General features: G+C 48.1%; 1 protein-coding gene across 1 annotated transcript; it reads left to right on the forward strand.

The window, feature by feature from the left end:
* Positions 1-5,112: 5,112 nt before the first annotated feature.
* LOC116948110 (glutathione S-transferase 1-like) lies at positions 5,113-24,573 on the forward strand. The gene is made up of 5 exons (XM_032964467.2): positions 5,113-5,363; positions 14,705-14,907; positions 17,933-18,080; positions 18,891-19,020; positions 20,589-24,573. The coding sequence occupies exons 1-5, from the start codon at positions 5,337-5,339 to the stop codon at positions 20,744-20,746; spliced, it is 666 nt and encodes a 221-aa protein (XP_032820358.1). The 5' UTR covers positions 5,113-5,336; the 3' UTR covers positions 20,747-24,573.
* Positions 24,574-24,626: the final 53 nt, after the last annotated feature.

Here is a 24,626-nt window from a genome sequence, read left to right on the forward strand (position 1 = left end):
GCCACGTGCATTATATAGAAAGTTACGCAGAAATTGTTACCGATTTGACGTACATGAAACACATGTTGTAGTTAGCGTGGCGCTTAAAGGAATTTATTTTGTTACATAATTCGTGTATTGCATACCCATGACCACATCACTTGGAATATGCCTAATCTCAGGTTCCCAAGCTAAGCAAGCATGAGTCTGGATAGTGCTTGGATGGGCGACCACCGAGCAAAATCGGTGTTAAAAGCTGCGGGGGCGTCGTGGTGGACAGCAGTGCAGACAACTCGATTGTTGTACTGAACTTCTACGCTCCCAGTTCTACGCTCGCCACTGTCACCGACCAACACTAACCAGCCACGTTCAAGTATTATCAACAAACCCCCGTCACTCAGAGCACGGGGAGGCCCTCATCCAGCAGTGGATTGGCAAAGGAGCTGTAACGTGCACGTCTGTGAGAAAGGGCTTTGTGGGTGATCGGATTCATCCAGTACAGATCAAATAGAAGATTATGACGTGGGTCTTGAATGCGACTGGAAGAGAGGGCTGCAACATCTACGAAGGACGGGGTTGACGTCATTGCTTCCACCATTCGGCTCTTCATCAGGATCATCACAGCCAGACGGGCTGATGATAGACACCCACCGTCGCGATGGCACGTGGCCTGCATTCAACGCTGTCCCCGCGCAGCTGGGCGGTGGTGGCAATGCAAGCCTGTATGCCACGGTGGCTAGGAGATGTTAACTACCTCGCCTGGTATACAGGACGTCGTGGGTTCGATCCCGACCCTGACGCCTGCTGCTGTATATTTGGAATGGGCCTGATCTACCCCGTGGTCGCGTGAAATGTTTTCTCCGGGTTCTCCCTCCACGTTTACAAAACATGCTTTGAGAGAATTTGGCTGCTATACATTTCCACACGATAAACCGATTCGTTGACCTATCATTTGTATAGGTTTTTAGTAGTTGATAAACGTAGTTTAACTGGAGTTGGAGGATCAGACAAATGACAAGTGTGGCGAGACTCCCTTCGTGTGGACATCGAGGTGCAAATACTCTGGCCAGCCAGCAGAATGCAGCGCAGCAATGTGTTGGCTCATGTCATCTGTCTCTTCCGTATGGGATAGAGTGTTGCCCCCTTGCATCCATTCCCCCCACGTGTTCCGGTTTCCTCCCACGTGTTTTTGTATTGTTTGTTGTTGTAACGTTCTTACCCGCCCCGATTGGAAAGTGTACAAGACGCTGCCGAGGCCGGTGCTGTTGTGTGGGGCCGAGTGCCGGGGGCACGAGGAAGAGGGAGGGCCAAGCTTTGTCAGTCACAGAGGATGTTGCGGTAGATAGTGGGTTTAACAAGCAAGGACAGGGTGAGAAATGAAGAAGCGAGAGGGAGACTCAAGGTGGTGGAAATCGCAGAGAAGATGAGAGAGAGAAAAGGCTCCGAGTGTGGTTCGGTCATGTGGAGAGACAGCAGGAAAATTGTGGGTCAGAAGGAACACGTAATGCAAGTGGAAGAAGGAAAGGGACCAAGAGCAAGGGCAGAAGTGGAGGTGGGGCGATGTGGTGCGATCGGACACGGTGGCCCGAGGAGCAGAAAGAGAGATGGCACAGGACAGGGCAGCGTCGAGAAATCTGGCACAGCGGAACACCCCCACGAGTCCGGATAAACGCATGGAAGAAGAATACATATTCCACGTGATAAACCGTTGCATTGAGCTATGATTTGTGGCGAGGTCGCTTTAAGAAACAAGAGCTTTACAGCTCATCGGATTACTCCAGTATGAAATAGATATTCAGATGTTGATGTATCACAAACACTAATTGGCTGAAAACATCTTCACAAATGGCGAACTCCAGAGCGTTCGTTGGCGTCGGCTCACCGAACTGGCTTCCTTCCAACTCGTGCCTGCGATTCCTCGGAGCTTGCGAGATGCAATTTTGCGTGGACGACTACAACGACGACGACGCGATGCACAACTCTTCATTTTTAAATTACGTCAAGTGAGATGAGTCCCCCCTCGTCAGCCCGTGCTCAAGCAGGGCCTCTCCCGAGCCCTGCTGTGGCTCGTGGCAGCTCTCTGACCACTCCACTGGCCCGTTCGCTGCGGGCTTGCAGAGGCGGGGAGCACAGCACGATGATGGATTTGTGTTGTTGATGTTGTTGATGTCGTTGCATTCCTGTACCCTGCTGACAACGCAGCGCCAGTACACTTCTACAGCCCCCCCCACCCACAGCCTCCTCCATACAAGCCGGGGACCCCCCCCGGGGACCCCCCCCCCGGGGACCCCCCCCTCGGGGACCCCCCCCCCCCTTGTATTTTACTTTCTCCGACACTGCCAGCCCCGCCGCTCCCGACCTAAGCTACCAAAAATAAACAAAACAAAAAACCCGAATGTTTTACCGGCGCGATTTTTCTACGTAAACGAGACAATAGATTATCCCCTCCCCCCCACGGATTGTCTCCCCCCACCCCCCCCCCCCGGGACCCATCAACCAGGACACATCGGGCATATGATGTGTCCTGGCGGATATTCGTGTGTGGTTGTTTTCTGTTGTCACCCAACGTCGTTGCTGCGAGCCCTGCGTTCTTGTGTACAGCAAACAAAAAAATCTGATGAACAAAAAAATATTGAATCTCAAAAAAAAATCTGATTAAAACAAATATTCATTCTAAAAAAGAACTGATGAAAAAAGTAATTTATCTAAAAAAAAATCACACCCAGTTATGAATAGGGGTTCGCTCATCCAAGTAATGTAGTTATCCAGGGTCAACCCGGCTTGGCTTTGGAGATCTGACCCGTTTGGGTACGGGGGTGGGGGGGCATTCCGGTTACATTTGGCGTTGGGCAACGGGGTGCTTGAATGTGTGTGATGAATGGGCGTGCAAATATAACGCACGCGTGGTGGTCCCCTTAGGCAAACAGAAGAAAGTTGCCCTCTGTGGTTTTGCCAGAGTTGTGACCCTTGCCATATCAACCCGTTGGGGTTTTTATTATACAACTCGTTTTAGAGTCCAAATTTCAATTGCTTATGGTCGAAGTGGCTGTAAAACTTTCAACGTGGACCGGCCCACACCCCCACCCCATTAAGAACACACATCAGCGTGACTAAACACATTTTCAGACTGAATTCCAAAGGCTGTTGTTGTTGGTGGGGCCAATACGGAGCGCCACGTGAATAGTGAACGGTGTCGGTGACATTGTAGGGGTGGGGGAGCGGTGGCGGAGCGGTTATAGCGCTCTGTGCTACGAACCCCGCGTCCCGAGTTCGATTCCCGCTCACGGCCAACAGTATCAAGTATCTAAATCGGTCCTGGACCTCCCCTAGGTCGACTTGGCCTCAAATGAGTATCTTGGTGCGGTGTGTAAATATCGGCACTTGGGAGACAAATGCGGCCGGGCGTGGTGCTGGCCACCCACCCCCTCGTGTCCCGTCCCGGCCTTCAATAGGTGCTCGCTAACAGCACTTGCCCCAACACTGTTAAGGCTACACGTGGGATCTGTCTTAATAGGATAACTCAACAGTGGTTGTCCAAATGGAGGGACTCGTTTTTACCATATGAATGTGGAAATGTCCACCACTGGATCTGGATCATTGCCTGTAAACAGGAGGTGAGCACCGCCTCTATGATCATTGGAGTCGGAAATCCCTTTGACTTATTTTTGATGGTTTTGTGTGATTCGTTTCCACTCTTCGTGTATATATTTGTTGTTTCATTGCTGTTAAATTCGAACATCTGTATTGCCACATTGTGCACACTTCCAATGACTGATTGCCGCGATATAAAACCAAAAAAAGCGACACCGTTTTGTCAATGCGCTGCTGCACAAGGCCTCTTCATACCCTGTCAGTCCTGCGGTGGGCAAGGGCTATCAAGGGTTATGACAAAACAGGTTGGTGAAGGAGGGGGGGGGGGGGAGGCGACTGCTCAGAATATAACTTACCAGCTTCTTCGAGCGCAAATCCATTTGACCCATGATGTAGCTGCTCAACCCGAGCTCCCAATGTCCTGATAGTGGCATTGTCTTTGTGCTGTTCGCCTTTTGGCGTCCTCTGGTCTAACGGTGTTTGAGACGAGGCTATAAAGAAAGCTATCTTTGGTGTGGACCAATCAGTTTCAAAGACAATGCATATACTATCAGAGCATGGTTTTCTTTTATTTTCACCACAAGTATATGTGGTTAATGCAATACATGATCCCTTGCAAAAAGGTTTCAGCTTGGTGTTTTAACATCTTAACACCTGTTGTATTGCCAGAAAGGATAAAACCTATTCTTATTTTCTTCTAGCGTATACCGCTGCTGTTAGCTGTGGCCAGGAAATGAACTCTGGTGACTGGGTTCATAGTTAAGTGCCCCAACCCCTGTGCCAACACTCCAAGCTATTGCCGAAGTCATCGAAGCCCATTTGTTACGTGCGCGCGATTAAGCAAGCAAATTGCGGTTCGATGTAGCACTCACGGACGAGTGTGTTGTTCAATTAACGGTGCCTTCTTAAGTTTGGCATCTGAGTAATTTGTATCCGAGACAATAAAATAAAATAAAAATGCCAAAGTCTTTTTTGGGTTTCCTCAAACTCCACTCCGTTCACTGCGCTTTAGAATTGGCCAGGCTGCATCTTGGATTAGGGGGCTTCTGTGGAAGATATTCTTTAACGATAATGCATTACACTGATTACAGATGTATTATTCAGTGATCGGACGGGTTTACAAATACCTTTAAATAAAACATCTGCAAAAAGAGAAACGCGATTGAATATGCCAAATCGAGATCAATGAGGCATGTTGCATTATTGTGTATAAAGAGATTCCACCCCATATCAGGGTATGTCCCGAAACTCCACGAAGCTAACACCTTCAACTATAGCAGTCCGTACGTTCACTGGGCGGCAGTTACCTTTGCAAGCAATCGCTCAAACCCCGAATGTAAATACAGCGCGCTAACAACGACAGTTCTTGTGTCCCGAGCGTGTCCTGCTGTAAACGTGTTTAGTTTGATATATTTTTTACATATATTTTTCCTTTCTCAGCCCGCTGTGCTCCAAAGACTTTAGAAAGCTGTCTCCTTGGCTACAGCGTCTGTTGTTGGGTTGGGTTGGGGTGGGGGTGGTGGTGGTGGTGGCGGCGGCGGCGGTGGTGGCTTCGAAGGGCTTGCAGGAGGGGGTTGTGCCTTCTTTGGACATCGGTCCACCTGGGTCCGCCCCGTGCATTGGGACAAACTTATAGCGGCAGCTCGAATCCCAGCGCACACTCGCACGCACACACTTACACTGTCGCACGCTCCTGGCAAGACAAGATCGCTGATTGGAGAAGGAAGATCAACCCGCTGACACTCGCTGTCCCTCCACGTCACAAGATGGGCAACAAGGTTGGCACAGTTCAGGTGAGAATGCCATCATCGCCATCATTGCAATCATCATTATCATAATCATCTTCAATGGAACTCATCACCTCCAGCAACAATGTCGTCAGCGAACTTCCATATTTATCCGTGACTTTTGTAAACAAAAAAACCCTGCATCCTAGTTTTTGCATCTTTGATGTCAATCCTGTCAAAAAATATGTATAATGTGCACCAGTAGTTTTTTTTTATTATGCCAAATATGTATCGTATATTCATAATATAACCCTCTGATATGGGTTTAAATTCAGTCGTTAAAACAATGGCAATTATTTCCCCAGGGAATCTTCGTCGAGTCCCCAAGACTTTATTCTCACGAGGGTCCTATATTTGAAGATGTTTGGCCAACTCCACTGTCGATGAGAGAGATTCCCCTTGCGGGAGGGCATCTGTGCCAAACGTCCCCACTTGCGCGCACGAAGGCAGTGACGCACTCCGCGCTGCCATCTCCTGGACACAGCTCCGCAGCCACCCCCTCCCCCCGTGCCCTGTGACACCTGGGCACCCGAGTCCTGTTCGGCTTCTCGGATCCGACGAGATCGGCTGCGTTCAGAGTGACTTCGCCGTAGATAGTAAGGTTGGTTTAATGGATCTATTTTGCGCACAGTGCCACGGTGGCGAGATGTTAACTACCTCGCCTGGTGTGCAGGAGGTCGTGGGGTCGATGTCGACCCTGAGACACCTGCTGTATATTTGGAGTTTGCGTGTTCTCCCCGTGGTCGCGTGGATTTTTTTCCTCCGGTTTTTCCCTCCACACATTGAGAAACGCCACGCGTTTAGAGTCATTTGGCCGCTATGCATTTCCACACGATCTGACACTTGGCTGGGCTATCGTTTGTGATGGCCAGGTCGCTTCTGAGAAAGAAAAAAGAGCTACATCGCTCAGTGGGCCTTACTTGGTAAAATAAAAAAAAATTAGTTGAGACGGCAGCTGAAATTTTACAACAACAACAACAAAAGCTAAGCTATATAAGAATAAGTTTTACCCTCTCTGGCAATAAAACGTTTGTGTTGCGATTGTTAAAACACCAAACAGCAACCTTTTGTAAGGAATCGTGTCTGCATGAATCACATATACTTTGTGGTGAACATGCAAACAAAAAACACGATGCATTGTCTTTGAAACTGATTGGTTCACACCAGGGACGGCTTTCATCAAGAGCCGAGTCTCAAACAGCTGTTCGCCTTTTGGCGTCCTCTGGACTAATACTGTTTGAGACCAGGCGATTGATTCTTGCATGCATCCGTGTGGAGCTTTGAGTGTTTTTTTTATAAGTAGCCCGTAGGCGTGGATTTTTCTCCGAGTGCGTTGGTCCCCCCACCCCCGGCCCCCTTATCAAATCTTGTGTTTGGCCCCTGTCCGAAACGTCTCGAACCGGGGTCGGCAACCAAAATAACAAGACGAGCCATTTAAAAAAAAAAAATTCGGGTAAAACAAAAACGCACATGTCAAGAGCCGCAATGCACTGCGTGGTGAACGCGAGACGGCGGAGTTCCTCAATAGAAAAACTGTCACGTGGCGAGTCCATAAAGAGCAATCACCGCATGCAGATCCAGGAGACGCGCAGGGTGCCGACTGCCCCTGACCTACAGCAACCGTCACCATCGTTTCTCACCTCCGGTCGGCGTTTCCCACCGCAAAGGAGGCGTCTTTACAATCGCTATTTTGTGTGGTTTTTTTATTACACGCTTTCTTTTAACTCACTCTGTCTGTTGTTGTTGTTGTCGTCGTTGTATCCTCAAATCTTGTAACTCAATTTTAACCAACTTCCCAATGTGGTATCGACTGCAAACTTGGTATACTTATGTCATACTGATGACAATACTATATTCTATCATTAAAAAGGACACGGTCCCCCTTACGTTGTGGCAAGCTTCGTTGGCCACTTCCTGGAGTCGTGGAGTTCTGCCATTACTAGTACATTTCATAAAAGCGTGTTTAAAAAAAAAGTTTTAAAAATATATTACTTATTTTCCTTCTTATTCTTCTCAGCAACAACAACAACGACAAACCACAATCGGTATACTATTTGGTTCTATTCGGTAAAGTCACGTAGGTAAAAAATAAAACAACAAAAATCACGACGTTTCGGCCACAACACAAGCGGCCTTCATCAGGTGAAGGGATCAGGCTGTCCCGAGGACAGCGCTGGAGTGAAACACAGCCACACTCAGACCGCGACAATCGGTATGCCAAATGGCAGCGGCAGAGCCATGTTGTGTGCAGCGTCCTAGCAACTACTCAGCCACTGGTACAAAGATGCACGGTCCCGGGCTGGGTTGTTAGCTCAGCAGGCTCAGCAGGAACAGCAGCAGCAGCAGCATCAGCAGCAACAAACGAGCCTTTCGCAACTAGCAAAGCGCAAGAGCAAGCAAAACAATTCAAACGAGGGCGAAAGCAAGCTAATAAATAACATCTGTCAGCGAAAAGACATTATTATAAAGAATCGCAGCAATTGTTGCGTTTTGCGTCTGCTGTGAGTGGCCACACACACACAAACACTGCGTGGTGTTTGCACGCGGACGAACACATAATAAGCAATTGAAGAGAACCGTCAATGGCAGGGACGCTGCGGTGTGGCAATCAAACATCAGTGGCAGTCTCGGTGGGTGCGGGGGTGGTGGTTGGGAATGTTCGCAACTGAATTCAAGATTTAGATTTAAAGCTTTCGTGACTGCAAGGATTCATCTTCTTTGGTGCTTTCGGTAAAGTCACGTAGAATGAGAATAAAATAATACATTGATAAAATAAAATAACACAATTATATTCTCACGACGTTTCGGCCACAACACAAGCGGCCTTCATCAGGTGAAGGGACGAGACTGTCTGGAGGACAGCGCTGGAGTGAAAAAGCCACGCTCAGATCGCGACCTTCTTCTCACACAGCTTAAAGGTCGCGATCTGAGCGTGGCTTTTTCACTCCAGCGCTGTCCTCCAGACAGTCTCGTCCCTTCACCTGATGAAGGCCGCTTGTGTTGTGGCCGAAACGTCGTGAGAATATTATTGTGTTATTTTATTTAATCAATTTATAATTGTATTCTCATTCTACGTGACTTTACCGAAAGAACCAAAGAAGATAAATTCAAGATGTTAACTACCTCGCCTCGTATACAGGAGGTCGTGGGGTTCGACCCCGACCCTGACCGCCTCTATGTTTGGAGTCTGCGTGTGTCTCTCTCGCCGTGGTCACGTGGATTTATTTTTTGCATCCGGGGGGGTCCTCCGGTTTTTTCCCCTGCACATTTAGTGTTCAGATTGTCCGCTTGCTATAAATCTCCACACGATAAGCCGCTTCGTTGAGCTATCATTTGTGGCCAGGTCGCTTCTAAAAAAAAACAAGATAATAGCTCAGTGGGCCTTAACTGGTAAAATGAAAGAAAAAAACTAAGTTTAGTAGTTTATCATTTTACCATCATTTCTTTCCCCCAAGCTCTTGCTCAGTTTAAGAAACATGTTAACTCTGACTTCTTTGGTTCTTTCGGTAAAGTCACGTAGAATGAGAATAAAATAATAAATTGATACAATAAAATAACACAATAATATTCTCACGACGTTTCGGCCACAACACAAGCGGCCTTCATCAGGTGAAGGGGGCGAGACTGTCTGGTAGGACAGCGCTGGAGTGTGACTCCAGCGCTGTGTGACTCCAGCGCTGTCCTACCAGACAGTCTCGCCCCCTTCACCTGATGAAGGCCGCTTGTGTTGTGGCCGAAACGTCGTGAGAATATTATTGTGTTATTTTATTTTATCAATTTATTATTTTATTCTCATTCTACGTGACTTTACCGAAAGAACCAAAGAAGATGAATCATTGCAGTCACGAAAGCTTTAAATCAAAATGTTAACTCTGATCTATTACAACTTTCATTAGTGCTGTTTTATCGACATATATTGTATGATAATAGGGTTTTTCCACTTTTTTCTGGCAACAAAACTGAAACCTTTTTACAAGGATTCATGTCTGCATTAACCACAATACCTGCAGTCAAAATGCAAACAAAAACATACTATGATAATATATGCATTGTCCTTGAAACTGATTGGTCCACACCAAGGGACGGCTTTCTTTTGAGCCTCGACCCAATTGTATTTGAGCTGTACGCATTTTGGCGTCATCTGGTCGAGCACCAATTGGGTCGAGGCTCAAAAGAAAGCCGTCCCTTGGTGTGGACCAATCAGTTTCAAGGACAATGCCACATATATTATCATAGTATGTTTTTTGTTTGCGTTTTGACTGCAGGTATTGTGGTTAATGCAGACATGAATCCTTGTAAAAAGGTTTCAGTTTTGTTGCCAGAAAAAAGGGGAAAAACACTATTATTATGTTTTGGTACTGGCAAAGGAGGTCTAATGATGATATATTGTGTGTTTTAGTGATTTGATTCCTATACTTTGTACTCCTATAGTTTTTTTTAACGTTCTGACCCGGCCCTACTGGACACCTGTGAAAAAAAAGAGCTATCATGGCTCATCGGATTTCTCCGGGACGAATAAAGATTCTGATCTCCGCGTGAAATGAGAACACGCACGATCACCCAGGCTGTGCGCACGATCACCCAGGCTGTGCGCACGACGACGATTTGTGTAAGACGACAACTGAGTTTACAGCCCTTGCAGGTCCAAGTCCTTCAACTCAATCGGTCCACAAACTCTCTCCCGTGCGCTGTAGTCCACCCTCCACCCCCCCCCCCCCCCCACTTGTCCCGCGGTTTATTTTTTCGCTGACCCCATAGACTTTGGCTGCAGGATCGCCTGCGGCACCAACCCAAATGCAGAGCGCCTGTTGAGTTGCCAACTCCCTTCACGTTCGCACAGCGGCCGGGCCCTCGGCTGTAACGCGCCAGGCATCGACGCGCGTGTTCTCGTTCAGCTCCATGGTGGGAATTTGAAATGTGATTGCTGCAATTACCCGGGTGGAGGTAGTGGAGGGGGGGGGGGGCCTTGTCAGGTTTCTTGTTGCACGAATGTGCTCCGATTTATTTCCTTGTTTAATGTCAAAGTTCGTTGCAGCATCCCCTCCTTTTCACGGCTGCCTCCTTGTCCGCCGTCTCACCTCGGACACAACTTCCCTTGTCTCATTCTCCGCTCCGGACTTCAATCTTTTTGTCTCTCGTTCTCACGAGCGCGTCCTGCCCATTGCCACTCGATTTGCTTTGATGAAAAAGAAGAAGAAAAAATTCCCACAGCATCAGTGACCCCAATTACTTTAAACTTGGTTCTTCATTCCTTGACCAATGTGAACGGAGCTTGTATTACGTTAATTAAAGCTACAATTGTGATTATTTAGTGCCTGAACTTGAGAACGTGAATTGCATAACAATTGCAGTGTTAGGTCACTGTAGTTTAAGTTGCAGATTTTGACATTGGTTGGGGGCGATTAGTGGTGCAATGGTTAGCACGAATTGCTGCCCACTGCCATGAGCCGGGGCGACCAAAGTTCGATTCCTGGTTGCGGTTAACATAATTGACGAGTGACCAGACCTCACCACACACCTCACTGCCCTTTCAACAATTTGTACCGACTTGCACCGACCAGAGCGGTGAAGTACGGTCAACACCCCCCACCCGCTCATGACAACTGACACGGCGTGCAAGAGGCATTCATCCAGCAGTGGATTGATAAATAGCTGTACATTTGTTAGAATTGGTTTAAGCCTAGCGTATGGAGCCGATTAACCACGTGCAATGTGCAGCGACTCCCCCGTCAAACGCAACGACAGCGTGGACATATTTTGGCAGAGTAGCCAACAGAATCCGTGCCAAATGCCATTGGGACCCTGCGCCTCGCACAGACATTCAACACCGAGGGACATCTCCACGAAAATGTCTTCCTTCGAGGCCCCCTCACGAAGTTTCCCGATATTTTGAACACCGATACTTGGCCAAGAAATGGAACACGGGGAGTCGCCGACGGAGATGGAGCGATGCAATCAGTTCGCACGCAGCTTGCTAAAATCGCAGCATCGCGAGGAGGAGGGTGGCGTCTTTTGGGAGGCATTCATCCAGCAGAAGTGCATTGACCATGGCTGCTACTGCCGCTGATGATGATGCTGATGATGCTGATGATGCTGATAATGATGCTGCCGCTGATGATGCTGTTACTTACTGGTATCAAACCTGTCAGATTTGCGGCACAGTTGTATGATCGGGTTTCATGACGCATTCGTTGACTCTGGTCTCTGTGTGCGTTTGTTTAGCGCACTTTAGCTGAACCCATTTCGGTGTGAGTCGTGTTGTGTGTACACCGGGTGCAGGCTACGACGCTGCGGTTAATGTGCCCGGCTAGGTGTGTGTCTCTCGCTCTGCCTTTTTGTGTGTGTGGCGTAACTCAAAGGGGCTTTACTGAGCCGTGACAAATCAAAGGGAGGTGTGATTTGTGCCGATAGGGTTTCAATGAGAAGTCAATAAAACACGGCTAGCCATTGGGCAAGAACTGTTTGTACTTCTGTTAAACCCCCACCGCTCCGTTATTGAATCCGAGCGTCAGCCGGGGTGGACGATTACGAGGCTTTTCAAGAGTTCTTTATTTAGAAACTGAGATAAAAGCCACTGTGGTGGGTGGGTGGTCAGTCCACACACGCGACGCTCGTGAGGCTCTGCGCCGGTGTTGGCTTCGTTTCGCAACACACCGACGGACGGACGGACCCACGACCCCAGTCATAGTATTGCGGGACCGGCAGCGAACCTCGGAGCTCGGCGATTGTTGCTGGCCGGCCGCCTCTCAAGCCACTGTGGGGAGCGGTGGCGCAGCGGTTAGCGCTACGCTACGCTGCGCTGCGAACCTGACCACCCAGGTTCGATTCCCGCTCACGGCTAACACCGGTGACGATGATTTGAACCGGTCTCTGGGCCTCCCCTAGGTCGACTCAGCCTCAAATTAGTACCTGGTGCGATGTGTGAACATCGCCACCGGGGAGACAAAGGCGGCCGGGCGTGTTGTTGGCCACCGACCCATTCGCGTGCCGTGCCGGCCTTCGTAGGTTGCTCCTCGCTAACAGCACTTGCCCCTCCAGTCTGTTAAGGCTACACGGGGGATCTGTATCTTTGTCTCAGGCTGAGAGTCCACGTTTCCTCCTTGCGGCTCTTCGGCTCGCCTCCTTAGCGGGCAGCCGTTTTAACTTTAAAGATAATGTGTTTAATGTGGCAGGGAATGGGTCATTATGGAATGCGACGACAAAATGTACAACAGTCAAACAAATAAGTGTGGGGGGGGGATAAATAGACACAGTTTATTCCATCGCCTATTTTGTTTATTCAAGTTAGAATTTGTTTGTCATCTGCGTTATACTTGCTCATACCTGTCAACCCCTTATCAGTGCCCACTTTATTACAGACCAATTCAGACCTTATGGGTCACCCCGTGCCTTTATGAATCTCAACGTTCATCTTACAAAGTCCCATCACAAGGGAGAAACACAAACAAATAGACAAAACGTTTTATTTTGCCCGTATTGAAACGGCTGTACGTCGTATGGGGCCGTCCATAAATGACGTCATGCACCTAGGGGGAGTCAGACATTTGTGACGATGTGTGACGGAAGGGGGGGTTGGGAAGTGTGACGTCACATCAAAATGCGCAACTTTAAATAAATATAGACAACACGTTCTACTTAATTAAATAGACGTTTTAATGTTTTCTCTCCTACAACATCACAGTGCAGCGCCACATTAAATACGCACTACAATGACAATAGTTTAAAGCGATTTGAAGCATGTTTTATATATTTTGGGGGGGGGGGGGCAGAGCTTTGTGACGTCATATTTTAGGGGGGTCTGACTTTTTGTGACGCCCTATGACGTAATTTATGGACGGCCCCTATGGACCTGAAAACTCAATTCCCCTGTACAGGAATTCGGGGTAAACCGCGTGGGTTGACAGCTGTGTGCCTGCTGCTGTGTTTGTGTTCAAGTAGCTCCGCGTGTGATGCGTCTCTCGAACTATTTTGGTCGAAGACAAAAAACTAAAAAATATATAAATATGATTTGGAGCTTTCGTGACTGTAGGAATTACTCTTGGGTTCTTTCGGTAAAGTCACGTGTAGAAAGAAACAATAAATTAAATAATATAACCAAAGAGTAAAATAAATCTTCTTCTTTGAAAGGTTATGACCCCTGCCTGGGTGTGACGATCCCTCAATCAGGCTCAGTGGTCATCCCCCCTCCACCACCACCACCACCACCAAAGACAAAGATCCCCCGTGTAGCCTCAACAGACTTTTTGGGGCAAGTGCAGTCAGCGAGCAGCACCAATGTGATCCACCACACCCGACCGCGTCTACTACGCACCGCATCAGGTGCTCAATTGAGGCTGAGTTGACCTAGGGGAGGCGCAGGACCCGTTCGGGTAATCGTCACCGATGTTGGCCGTGAGCCGTGAGACCAATCCTCAAGTGGAACATTGGGATCTTGGAATTCTCTTCGAATTTCCTCGCCGACACGTGACGTCACCAACCTTGGCGGGAAAAAAGCACGGGCGTGACGTCACAGGGAGCGCCGCCATTTCCGCGACATCACGTGTTCGAATCATTTCGAAAAAACAAACCCAATAATATTCAATCTCGCATCGAGGCGAAATTATCCGATTTTGTCGGATTACGTACGTATTTTTGACTTTTTTTCGCACCGTACGTAACCAACGGTGCTAATCAGAGGTGCAGGGGAAGGACAACAGAAACTAAACACAAAAATAAGTTTGAAAGAAATTAGTTTTCAATCTCCATGATTTAAAAGTGCATAGCTCCAATGGCTTCCTAATATCGGAAGAAAGAGCGCTCCAGACTGCCGCAGAAAGGGCGCAACGCGGTGAGCGTCTTTATTTTCGATGGTCAGCGAAAAATCCGTCGCTGCGAGGATGGTGACGGTTTAGGCTCCTTAACGAGATCGGCGAGGTTACCCCGCGGTTCAATTGCGGGCGCAAGGGGCCGTCCATAAATGACGTCACACACCTGGTGGGGGGGGGGGGGGTCAGACATTTGTGACGATGTGTGACAAGGGAGGGAGGGGGGGTTGAGAAATGTGACGTCACATCAAAATGCGCAACTTTAAATAAATATAGACAACGCGTTCTACTTAATTAAATAGACCTTGTTAATAAATGTTTTCTCCTACAACATCAGAGTGCAGCGCCACATTAAATACGCACTACAATGACAACAATAGTTTAAAGCGATTTGAAGCATGTTTTATTTTCAGAATGGAAATATGGTTTTGGGGGAGAGGGGGGGCAGAGTTTTGTGACGTCATAAGGGGAGTTGGTCTCCCACGAAACCCCCCGCACCGAACCCGCGAGTCACCGCCACGCGGCCGTCTCCGTGCGCGCTAGGCGAGCCAGCTGGTGCTCTACTGGTTTCCCATGAGCGCGCCGTGCCGAGCCGTGCTCATGCTGTGCCGCGAGCTGGGCCTCAGCACGGAGCTGCGGGTCGTCGACCTCATGAAGGGCGAGCAGCTCAAGGACGACTTCCAGCTCATCAACCCCATGCACACCGTGCCGGCCCTCGACGACGGCGGCCTGCGACTCTGGGAGAGGTGAGGGGCGTGTGGGGTGACGTGGGGGGGGGGGGGGGGGTAGGAGCAGAGCGCTCGGCTGCACGTGCGGCAGGGATAGGGACACGTGGTGGTAGGGGATAGGGACACGTGGTGGTAGGGGATAGTGACACGTGGTGGTAGGGGATAGTGACACGTGGTGGTAGGGATAGTGACACGTGGTGATAGGGGATAGGGACACGTGGTGGTAGGGGATAGTGGCACGTGGTGGTAGGGGATAGGGACACGTGGTGGTAGGGGATAAGGACACGTGGTGAAAGGGGATATGGACACGTGGTGGTAGGGGATAGGGTCACGTGGTGGTAGGGGATAGGGACACGTGATGGTAGGGGATAGTGACACGTGGTGATAGGGGATAGGGACACGTGGTGAAAGGGGATAGGGACACGTGGTGATAGGGGATAGGGTCACGTGGTGATAGGGGATAGGGACACGTGGTGGTAGGGGATAGTGACACGTGGTGATAGGGGATAGGGACACGTGGTGATAGGGGATAGGGACACGTGGTGATAGGGGATAGGGACACGTGGTGGTAGGGGATAGAGTCACGTGGTGGTAGGGGATAGTGACACGTGGTGGTAGGGGATAGTGACACGTGGTGGTAGGGGATAAGGACACGTGGTGGTAGGGGATAGGGACACGTGGTGGTAGGGGATAGGGACACGTGGTGGTAGGGGATAGGGACACGTGGTGAAAGGGGATAGGGACACGTGGTGGTAGGGGATAGTGGCACGTGGTGGTAGGGGATAGGGACACGTGGTGGTAGGGGACAGGGACACGTGGTGGTAGGGGATAGTGACACGTGGTGATAGGGTTGGGGGCACTGCATAGACGCGTGGGACGAGGAGACACGAGATTTGGACACAGGACTAGAGATCACCCACACCTCTTGGGAATGTCTACTAAAGAGCGTTGCCGGGTGGCTCGGGGGTCCGAGCACTGAGCTGACACGGCTGAGATGCTGGCTGTGAATCCAGGTAGCCACCTGCGATTGAACTGGGTGCTTAAATGTAGTGAGTTGATGGTCTCAGCCCGGTCACCAATGACCGCGCACATATTTGTTTTACGCTTCTTTTAGGTTGTTAAATTTGGCTACGTTCCAGCTTTGAGAACGAAACGTTGGCTTGACCGTCACGTGACAAAATGTACCCTCCTGTTGTGGAGCCGATCGGAACGTGCTGCCACCTTCGGCGTTTGCACCGCAGGCCACTTGAAGGGACCTCAGGGGCAGCTCTGTGACATCGCCTTCCTGCTGAGCCACGATGCGCTTGCTCTGGCGCTACAGAGATAGTGGCGCAATTGTGGACGAAGTAAAACAAAAATAAACTCCTTAAAGTTTTTTTTTCTAAAAACAAAGTTTTTTATTCACAACTTCGTTTAACTCCCGGTCGAGAAGTACGTCAGTGATGCGGCGTCTTGCTCCCACATCAACGCTTACTTGAATAAATTGGTTATTTTATAAATTAATATTTAATGCACAACCTTTGTTCGTGTTGGAGTGAGGGTGCCCGCAACTCGTTAAGACACGGAGCACGTGGCGCCTGAGACACGTGGCGCCCGCTTCTTGGGCGAGGCGATTCCAGAGTTTAGGGACCGCGGCGTTTTTGACCTACACAAATATATAAATAATAAGCCGTCCATAGAAAATGTTAATTGCTTTAAAGGAGCGAATTAATTGATGAATTGATGCCGATTTTGATACAGGCATGCATTGTCACCGGATCTGAGTACCGTGTGCAAAATGTGGAATTGATTGGACAGCGGGAAGTAGACTAACTTTTGATTACAAGATTTGACCGCGGCACAGAAATCAAGTTAAGTAAACCCGATTTAAAGCTTTCGTGACTGCAGGGATTCATCTTCTGGGTTCTTTCGGTTAAGTCACGTAGAATGGGAATAAAATAATAATAACAGAATAAAATTCCCACGACGTTTCGCCACTCAAGCGCCGTCTTTCGGACAGTCCTGTTTCTTCACCTGAGGAAGGCTACTTGTGTTGCGGCCGAAACGCCGTGAGAATTGTATTCTGTTATTATTACTTTTATTATTTTATTCCCATTCTACGCGACTTTACCGAAAGAACCCGGAAGATTAAGTAAACCCGTTGTAAAAAGAATCACGTTACAAAGAAGAGCATCGCGCGCGTGGGCAGGTGCCTGCCCACGCGCGCACAGCCAGAGAGCCTCATCGTGCTCCTGACGGGGCAAGGAAGAGACACAGGGAGGAGCGGATTCGAGGTGGCACCACGTCCGCTCCACGCCAGGCGTGCAAGGTCGAAGCGTCCCTGTCCGTAGCGGTCAGCGCGCTGCGATCACGAAAGCCCCGAATCAAAGCCGCGTTCCATTCACGGCCACCAACACCAGTGACGCTTGTTATTGGATTCCGGTCCTTCCTGCCGCCATTCCCCTACATAAACTCAGCCTCAACTGAGTAGCTGGCACGATGTGTAAATAAATATCGCCACTTGGCACCGTGCGTGGTGGTGGCCCACCCGCACCCCATCGTGCGCCACAGAGCCCGGCCTTCACCGGCGCTCGTTGACAGCACGTGGCCACCGACGTTTCGTTAAGGCTATGATGGGATGGGGTGGGGTGGGGGGCAGTGCGGAGCCTGTAGCGTATGTTATAAAGGGGCCCTAAATAATCACACAAATATTAAAACAAATGTTGAACTTGCACAGTAAAGTAATTGCATTTTTTCATTTGCTATTTTTACAGCCAGATAATACGACAAATTGCTAACCTTAAACACCCAGGCGTTCGTTCGTAAAAGTTGAAGGCGGTATAGTACTATAGTGATAGAGCAAGTACAGAATCACTGAACCGGAATTGAAAGCTTGAAAGCATTTAGCGCGGGGCCCTTTAAAGTGCAGGGCCTCGTAGCTACTACTACATGTGTAGCTACTTGTGCTACTGGGATAATCCGACACTGATGGGGGGGGAAAAGGGGTGGAATCTTCTTTGTCTTTGACCTCTCTACCCCCCCCACCCCCCGTTCCACACGGCAGCCGCGCCATCCTGCAGTACCTGGTGAACAAGTACGCCACCAAAAAGGCAGATGCCCTCTACCCGCGGGAGGCAGCTGCCCGCGCCCGCGTGGACCTCATGCTCAACATCAGCCTGAGCACAGTGAACAAGGCCATCGGGGAGTATATGGTATGTGAACTGGTCCGACTGGGCCTCCCCTAGGTCGACTCAGCCTCGAGTGAGTACGTGGTGCGGTGTGTAAACGTCGCCACCGGGGAGACAAAGGCGGCCCTGGCGTGGTGCTGGCGGCTCACCCCCCTCGTGTGCCGTGCCGGACTTCATAGGGTGCCACTCGCTAACAGCACTTGCCCCAACGGTCTGTTAAGGCTTTACGGGGGATCTTTGTTGCACCCCGCTCACAGTGAAAACATGGATCCTGCCATCGTGTAAGCCTTCACAGTGATTTGCTGCAACATCACTGTCCAAGGGGCGATGCAAGATCACTTTTGACGGTATTTTCACTCGAACTGGTATTGGCCAGAAGATCGCAATGTCGAGGAATGACCTGCAAATGACCTGCAATTGGGACTACACACACAGCACCAGTAACATGCACTCCCCACCTCCAAAAACACTTGGGAGGAGCCTTCTGACAAAGGTTTTGAGACTCGGCGAGACTTCGTGGAAAATCAAAACAATCACAATTTTTTTAAAAATGCTATGATACTGGTACCAGTTACCCATAGCTTTGTGAGTGTATTTTGTGCGTGTCTTGTGTCTGTATCATTTTTATGTGTCCTATGTGAGTTGTTTTGCATGCCTGTCTTTGTGTTTTCATATGCATGCGTATCTGCCTCCGTGTTTCTGTTTGTATCGCACGAAATTCTGCCCTTAATAGGTTCTCGCGAATAGCACGTCTCAGCATTGTTTTAAAGGCTGTGTTGATGATATTTGTCGTCTGTGTGTGTGTATGTGCGCGCGTTTCTCTTTGCTATGCAGTACCCTCAGCTGTTCCAGAAGAAGCCAGCTGACCCAGAGAAGGAGACCAAGGTGAAGGAGGCGCTGCAGTTCCTCGAAAAAACCTTGCAGGCAAACAATTACCTGACTGGAAACCACATGACCATCGCAGGTGAGACTCTCTGGCCGGCTCTGCGAGCTGATTTGAGGCTGGGCCTTTAGGGGCTGCAGACTATGGCCTCGGATTTTGAGGGGCCCTAATTTTGACAGTTCGACAGATCAAGAAACGCGTGCAAAGAAAATGGAACTAAAGCTGAAAAGTGCTTCAGAGAAAGAGTGGAAAGGGGCGTGCGCAGAATTGCATTGAGAAAAGAAAGACGAACACCTACATTAGAGGACACACACAAGTTAACCTCCCTTTCCTGTTCCGAGACTGCAAGTTGAAGGGTGAGGGTCCCGTCCACCGCTAAATTTCGGAACGCGCAAAGCGGTTCTGCGTTAATTTCATTTAGAGAGGTGTAGTGCCGTTGTTTTTAAAGACATTGTGCTTGCCACACAACTGTAGCGACACGACCGCACTCTACGATAGCTGGCGCCCAACTGTGCCACACGCCCTCCCGCATGGCCTTGCAGGAGCCTCGGTACCGATAGTTGTTTTATTTGAGTTTTTCTGCTTCCTTTCCGATGACGTACATGTGCATGTATGTGTACGTCATCAGAACGGGAAAGGGTTAAGAGAGAGATGTTAAGTCAAGTGGACCTGCGCAGACAAGTTGCTCTCGGGAATGACGGCCGGGCGGTGACACTGATTGCTAAGTGGCACACAAAGGACGTCTATCGCGCAGATGGCGAGCTTAGGTCTGTTCATGTGCAGGCACCTGGGTGGGTTTTTGCATCGCGAGACTGATAATAACATTTTGACTGCAGGTATTGTGGTTAATGCAGACATGAATCCTCGTAAAAAGGTTTCATTTTTGTTGCCAGAAAAAAGAGAAAAAAACCCTATTATTATATTTTGGTACTGGCAAAGGAGGTCTAATGATGTAGATGCTCACCCCGAGCCCTCATTACTTTGATAGTGCATTGTCTTTGAGCTGTGTAAACGCCTTTTGGTGTCATCTGGTCGAGCACCAATTGGGTCGAGGCTCAAAAGAAAGCTGTCCCTTGGTGTGGACCAATCAGTTTCAAGGACAATGCATATATTATCATAGCATGTTTTTGGTTTGCATTTTGACTGCAGGTATTGTGGTTAATGCAGACATGAATCCTTGTAAAAAGGTTTCAGTTTTGTTGCCAGAAAAAAGGGGAAAACCCCTATTATTATTAGAACGAGGGTAGTTTAACGCCACTCGACACAGCCGGGTGGTGGCGGGTTTAACGACGCATTTATATTTACGCGATCTAACCCACAAAACTATTTTATGGAGAACGAGGGTAAATGGACAAAACTCGGGGGTAAAGGCCAGTTTAAAGCGGCGAGTTTTCAAGATTGACTTAAATATATTGACTTAAATATATCTAACGATGGTGGCTTCATCCACACTGCCGATATTAGGAAGCCACTGGAGCTATGCACTTTAAAATCGAGATTGAAAACGAATTTCTTCAGAACTGCTTTTTGTGTTTAGCTTGTTGTCCTTCCCCCGCACCTCCGATGAGCACGGTTGGCCACGTACAGGTGCGAAAGAAGTTAAACGTGCGTACAACCCCCGTCACGCACACCCCCTCCCCCCGCGCCAGACCTGTGCATGGTGACAGACGTGAGCATGCTGGAGCCCGTCGCCTACAATCTGGCATCGTACCCGTCACTCGTCGCGTGGATCGGGCGCATGAAGCAACTGACGTACTACGGAGAGTGCAACCAGGGCCTGGAGGACTTCAAGAAGTCCATGCAGTAGCTGAGCGTCGGCCAAACGTGGAGCGCGGCCGGCCGGCCGGCCACCGAGGTCCGGGTCTGGGCTCGAGAGGCGACCACCTTCCCCCTCCGTTTTAGGGTTCTACGATTGTTGTTCACCGGCCGGGTTGGTACAGGCAATGGGTTTGGTTGTAACGGAGAGAAAAAAAAATCCCAAAATGTTGAGAATTGGATTGAATGCGACGCAAAATGTACAACGCGACTTCGTTTGCCACGCACGTTTTGTGATTCAATGCGAAGGGCATTGAATTTCGTGCTGCGGTTCAGACTCGGTGGGGATGGATATGCTAAACAATTTTAAACTTTTTATTTTACCAGGTAAGGCCCACTGAGCTACACAGCTCTTTCTCAGAAGCGACCTGGCCACAAATCAGAGCTCAACGAAGTGGCTATTCACGTTGAAATGTATAGCAGCAAAATACCCGAAACGCCCGCTTCTAAATGTGAAGGCAGAAACCGGAGACTCCGGAGAAAAATCCACGCAACCACAGGGAGAACATGCAAACTCCAAATATACAGGCGTCGGGGTCGAGATCAAACCCACGACCACCTGGATACCAGGCGAGGTAGTTGTAGTTAACATCTCGCTACCGTATGTAGCCGCACAACGCATCAAGTCATTGTTTAATTTGTATTTTGACACTTATGACACGCGCTTTGAATTGTGCATGAGAGTAGATTAGCTACAACTTATGCGAATCACATGCTGCTGGATTTGGGCGCGAGGTTACATTGTTACATGCCTGATATATTGTACATACTCCATATGAATTGCTGCCCTCGAAAGAATCTCATCGTCTCTGGGCCCAGACCAAGCATTGTTCTCTTTGGTACCATCGGAGATGGCAAAACTTGAGTTGGACCAACATTTTGATTTAAAGCTTTCGTGACTGCAGTAATTCATATTCTTAGTTTTTTCGGTAAAGTCACGTTGAAGAGAAACAACAAAATAATAAAATATATATAAAACAATAAAACATTCTCACGACGTTTCGACCATAACTCAAACGGTCATCTTCAGGTGTGTTGGTTTGCATAAATTTATTTTTAAACGGCGCATTTATTTATTTATAAAAAACGTTAGCGTCACGCGCAGCGATTTGGCAGTTTACCCAGGACTAGTCCATCTATATTTTGAAAAGAGGAGGGGGGAGACGAATTTTTTTATAATGTATGCTGTCTGAAAGCCACTGTAAGCGTGAACAATCAATTAAGAACTGAAATGGTTTATCAAATCTTTCCAATGATTGCTAAGATAGAATCTCCAAAATCTTGAATAAACACAAGATCCAGGTCCGTTTCAACACATTACATAAAATCCGTGATCTGGTTCCGTCTGTAAAAGATGTGATTCCGGACATACAATACCCTGGTGTCTACAAACTAAGTTGCCTCTGTGGTAGTAGTTACATTGGAGAAACCAAACGCCATGTCTCGGACCGCATTCGTGAACATAAAGCAGACCTTAAACACGGTAGGACCAACACCTCGGCCGTAGCAGATCATTGTTCTAATTCAGTAGGCTCACATGCCATTGACTTTTCCAAGACAGAGGTTCTTTGTAAGCCATCTGGCTTCCATGAGAGATTCGTTCATGAGGCTATCCACATATACAAGCACAGAGACAATTTCAACCGAGAAGATGGATTCTATCTTAGCAATCATTGGAAAGATTTGATAAACCATTTCAGTTCTTAATTGATTGTTCACGCTTACAGTGGCTTTCAGACAGCATACATTATAAAAAATTTCGTCTCCCCCCTCCTCTTTTCAAAATATAGATGGACTAGTCCTGGGTAAACTGCCAAATCGCTGCGCGTGATGCTAACGTTTTTTTTATAAATAAATAAATGCGCCGTTTAAAAATAAATTTATGCAAACCAACACACCTGAAGATGACCGTTTGAGTTATGATCGAAACGTCGTGAGAATTTTTTATTGTTTTATATATATTTTATTATTTTGTTGTTTCTCTTCAACGTGACTTTACCGAAAAAACTAAGAATATGAATTTGGACCAACATCTTTAAATGGCCAATAATACCTAATAATGCAATGACATTATTTCATATGTTATCGCATAATCCCCTTTGACTAAGCCATATAGAGAAACTGGTAACTCTAAATATGTTCCACCACCCGTGGTAACCAAAATGTTATCTGGCCCATTGCCTACACGGATTTCCTTTCGTTTTCCTGCAGAAGACAAGCAGGTGAAGGGGTGGAATTATCTTATTCCTGCTCTGCGGCAGGACAAATGTGTCGATATGCAAAAGGTACAATCTTCACGTATGAAATAAGGACTCATTCCTGTACGGTCACTGGCTGTGCTCGAAAATCCTGGATTTGAAACCAGCAGTGATATACAGCACGACCCACTACCCGCCCTGGGTTAAGTCCAGTTATGTAACACAATGGAGTACGACCGCTTTTGTAAGCGCAAGAGCAGTTGGCATGTTGAGGTTTCACGCCCCCCGTAACATATCAAACAGCCCAGGGCCATGCCCTCTCTTTAGATGACCTGACATTTGAGACAAGTCACCATAGTCAAATATTATTTTTCGTAGGATTTCCAGTTCTTTAATTCGATGACATGGTCATGAATAAAGTTTAAAAAGAGTAACCAATGATGCAAGGGTCCCATAGGTTTGTAATAATACGTCTAAACATTAAAAACACATTTTTTTCTCATATATGTTTACGAGTGTAATTGTGTAAATAACAAATTAATGGATTATTTTAAATACAATATCTCCCTTTATTTTAACCAAAGAGAAAACCCACCTATGCGTTTATCAGGAACATTGTTTTTTGTGCGAGTGTTGTATTGTCAACTCAACATCAAGCTAGGCCTGGTAACGTGAAACTTTACAAATCTGGCTATTGCTGCGGTTTTCGCAGAAGTTTCTCTCAACAGCAGTCAGCTTTTCATTGCGAAGTCTAAACCAAACACTCAAAAGTGTGCAAATACTGTGCTGTACCTTAAGTGTCAGTCGCACGGCGGGGTCAGTTTTGCGGGTGTCTCCCCATCCCTGAAAGGCTTGTCTTTGCCCTGCTGCGGCAGGAGTTCCTTGTTACTGTCTCTTATACGTGGCCAACCCCAGGCACAATTGCCAGCCAACGGGTCTGGTGCCAGCTTCATCTTCTTGGTTCTTTCGGTAAAGTCACGTAGAATGGCAATAAAATAATACAACTTATAAAATAAAATTCTTACGTTTCGGCCACAACACAAGTAGCCTTCAGGTGAAGGAACAGAACTGTCGGGACGACAGCGCTTCAATTAACACTGCTGAGCTTGGCAGCGTCTTTTAAGCTGGGTGGGAGGAGCAGAGCGCCTTGACAAAGGATTTACATATCAACAGAACAATTTAGCATTGAAGTGGCTGTGTTAATGTGTTGGATTAGCAGGGTGTTAAAGTCATAAATTAGCATGTAACTGGGGCCAGCTTGTTCATCCAACCGGGTTCTAGGTCCAGCTTTGGTCCGAGTCACAAAGGGTCATGTGTGTACACAACGGTACTCGACTGGTGCGCCTACCTGCAACGGCTTGCAAACTGTTTTCGCCATATGAAGCTTTCACAACCCGGCAAATGCCTTAACTCAAAGAGGCTTCCCACTATGTGGTGCTATGATGATAAGTACTCTAGTTGTAAGAAGTTGCAAAATGGCCATAAATAAACATTCCTTGAGGACAAAGGTACCTAAGCTTCTATATAGAGACTATGACATCCCTGTGCATCCTGTATCGTGTAAGTCATCACGCAACTGAATGTAGGATCTGTCATCCCTGTATAAACACATTTTCCCGAAGCGCGACCCTTGTGCAATTCCTGAGCGAGTTCGTCAACACCGTAAAACGCAGT

This window comes from Petromyzon marinus, chromosome 32, assembly GCF_048934315.1.
Source record: "Petromyzon marinus isolate PM22_M1 ecotype Great Lakes invasive population chromosome 32, UKy_Petmar_22M1.pri1.0, whole genome shotgun sequence".
NCBI lineage: Eukaryota > Metazoa > Chordata > Hyperoartia > Petromyzontiformes > Petromyzontidae > Petromyzon > Petromyzon marinus.